Here is a 2,469-nt window from a genome sequence, read left to right as displayed (position 1 = left end):
CGCCGACTCAACGGGTGTCCCCGCGCTCTCGCGAAATGTCGTCTGAGGTAATATGGAAAACTGTGATGAGAATTTTAGCATTGGGGGTCCCACCTCCCCTCCTTCTCAGAAGGCCCACCATCTGAGCACATGACCGCCATTTGCTTCCGCCCGGACCTATAAATAGTTCCTCCCCCTCTCATTCCCTCCTCCATCTGCGCTTCCAGCTTCTTTTCACACACAGAAATGAAGTGAGTCTACATCTCTCGGAGACATTCATTCTTTTACACCATTGTTTCTCGAATTTACAGTCGGCTGCTCATTCTTAAGATTTGAAACTCAATGGCTTCGCTCGGAATCGCAGTTGCTCTGTTCTTCCACGTTTTGGTCTTCTTGGTCACTGGTAAGTTCCAGTGTCAAAAGGGAGTCTTTTGTCATGGCCCTTTCGTTTTTCCTCTTGAAATCACGTAAATGGTCACTCGCTTTGGGTTTTAAGTTTCGGACTTTCGGTGCTTTCGGCGCGGATTCTGACCTCATGCTCTGTTTCTTGAATTTGCGTTGCAGGTGCGGATTCGGCGACATTCACCATAGTCAACTCGTGCAGCTTCAAGGTCTGGCCGGGGATCCTCTCCGGGGCCGGAACCGCGCCGCTCTCCACCACCGGCCTCGCCCTCGACCCCGGCGCGACCACCTCGGTGACCGTCCCTGCCTCCTGGTCCGGCCGCCTCTGGGGCCGCACCCTCTGTTCCCAGGACCCTGCCACCGGCAAGTTCGCCTGCCTCACCGGCGACTGCGGCTCCTCCACCCTCGAGTGCTCCGGCAGCGGCGCCCCCTCCGGCCACCCTCGCGGAGTTCACGCTCAACGGCGCCGGCGGGCTCGACTTCTACGACGTCAGCCTGGTCGACGGGTACAACCTCCCGATGCTGGTTGTGCCGCGGGGCGGCTCCGCCTCCGGGGCAGGGAACTGCACCGCGACGGGGTGCGCGGCGGACCTGAACGTCGGGTGCCCGCAGGAGCTGAAGGTGACGAGCGCCGCGAGCGAGGGCGGGGTGGCATGCAAGAGCGCGTGCGACGCGTTCGGGGACCCGCAGTACTGCTGCAGCGGCGCCTACGGATCGCCGAGCACGTGCAGGCCGAGCCAGTACTCGGAGTTCTTCAAGAGGGCGTGCCCGAAGGCCTACAGCTACGCCTACGACGACGGCACCAGCACCTTCACCTGCGCCTCGGCGGATTACGAGATCACATTCTGCCCGACGCCTTCCACGAGGTAAGAATTCACCTTGAACTTCAGCATTTTGCGGGAACCACCGCCATACGAATGCAGTCATAATTCAAATATTCGACTCTGTTTTTGGGGGAAAGGACTGTTGATTTTTTTCGCTTGTGGTGGCGACTGAGGGTTGTTCTTGGTTTCTCTTCGTGGCTGCAGTGTCAAGGCGGCGGGCGGTGAGTACGCGATGTTGGCGGCGGAGGTCTCAGGCGGCGTTGCCTCGTCGTCGTGGACGCCGCCACTCTCGGCCGTCGCTGTCGCCGTTTCAGCGACAGTATGGCAATTGCGGCAGCTGCTCTGATTTGGAAAGAAAGAAAAAATCTTCGTCGCCTCGCCTAGCTCCTCGCGAGAAAATATTACACAGTGGGCCCACCTCTTTTTCTCTCTATCTCAACTGGGTAGGGCCCATGCGCTTTATAAGATCAAGTGGATTATTTTCGGGAAAAGTGATATTTCCGGGGAGAGAATTCGAGAACAGAGGTCAATGCGTCGCTCCCTCTAATGACGCGAATCTCTGGACCAAAATATTCCGGGAAAAATGATATTTTCTCGGGAAGATTTTTTCGGAGGGCGATGATGATGGAAATTGAGGGTGATGGCACGAAGTCAACCGCCGGCAGGCTCTCCAGCGCTTGATGGATTCCGATTGATCCCGACTTTTGTTGCATTTCCAGTAGTTTTTCGACATGTAGGATGCGATTTGATGTTTAGATTATATTTTAGAGTTACAATTAGAATGCAGAAGAGCGATGGAATTTCCTTGGAAGATGAAGTAGTGTTACGACCTATTACTTCTTAGTATTTGATAGAGCAGATTAGTTTGCGAGGTGACTAAACTTCCTTTTTTGAGCTGCCACCCTTGTCTACTGCAACTTGGTATTTCTTTCTATCTTCGTTCGTTCGCGCCAACCATTGGCATCAGTTGGAAGTTTGTCTTTATTAAGATAATGGTGCAATCACTAGCACAGATAAGAGTGCAACACAAACACTCTCTCGAGTTGTAATCTACTAGCAAGAAAACCAAAACAATCTTAAGTTTATTGTACGGATGACAATTCAATTTTGTACTTTTTGTTGTAATTAATTAAATTATAAACCTTTTGTTTAAATTAATTATCAAAAGGATCCTAAATATTTTTGCTCAGAGATTCGCATCCGCCATGAAGCAATGCGTTGACCTCTTGAGATTTTCTTCTCTCCATGCCAGGTTGCTCATTGA

General features: G+C 52.4%; 1 protein-coding gene across 1 annotated transcript; it reads left to right on the top strand.

Moving 5' to 3' along the window:
* The first annotated feature begins 208 nt into the window (after positions 1 to 208).
* On the top strand, positions 209 to 2,238 carry LOC104423983 (thaumatin-like protein 1). Its single transcript, XM_010036395.3, is given in 4 exon segments — positions 209 to 382; positions 544 to 808; positions 810 to 1,247; positions 1,410 to 2,238. Coding segments are annotated over 4 exon segments (906 nt in total). The 5' UTR covers positions 209 to 321; the 3' UTR covers positions 1,552 to 2,238.
* The last annotated feature ends 231 nt before the right edge of the window (positions 2,239 to 2,469 follow it).

This window comes from Eucalyptus grandis, chromosome 10 (assembly GCF_016545825.1).
Source record: "Eucalyptus grandis isolate ANBG69807.140 chromosome 10, ASM1654582v1, whole genome shotgun sequence".
Taxonomy (NCBI): Eukaryota; Viridiplantae; Streptophyta; class Magnoliopsida; order Myrtales; family Myrtaceae; genus Eucalyptus; species Eucalyptus grandis.
Note: the sequence above shows the minus strand (reverse complement) of the source record. Positions and strands in the feature narration are given on the sequence as shown.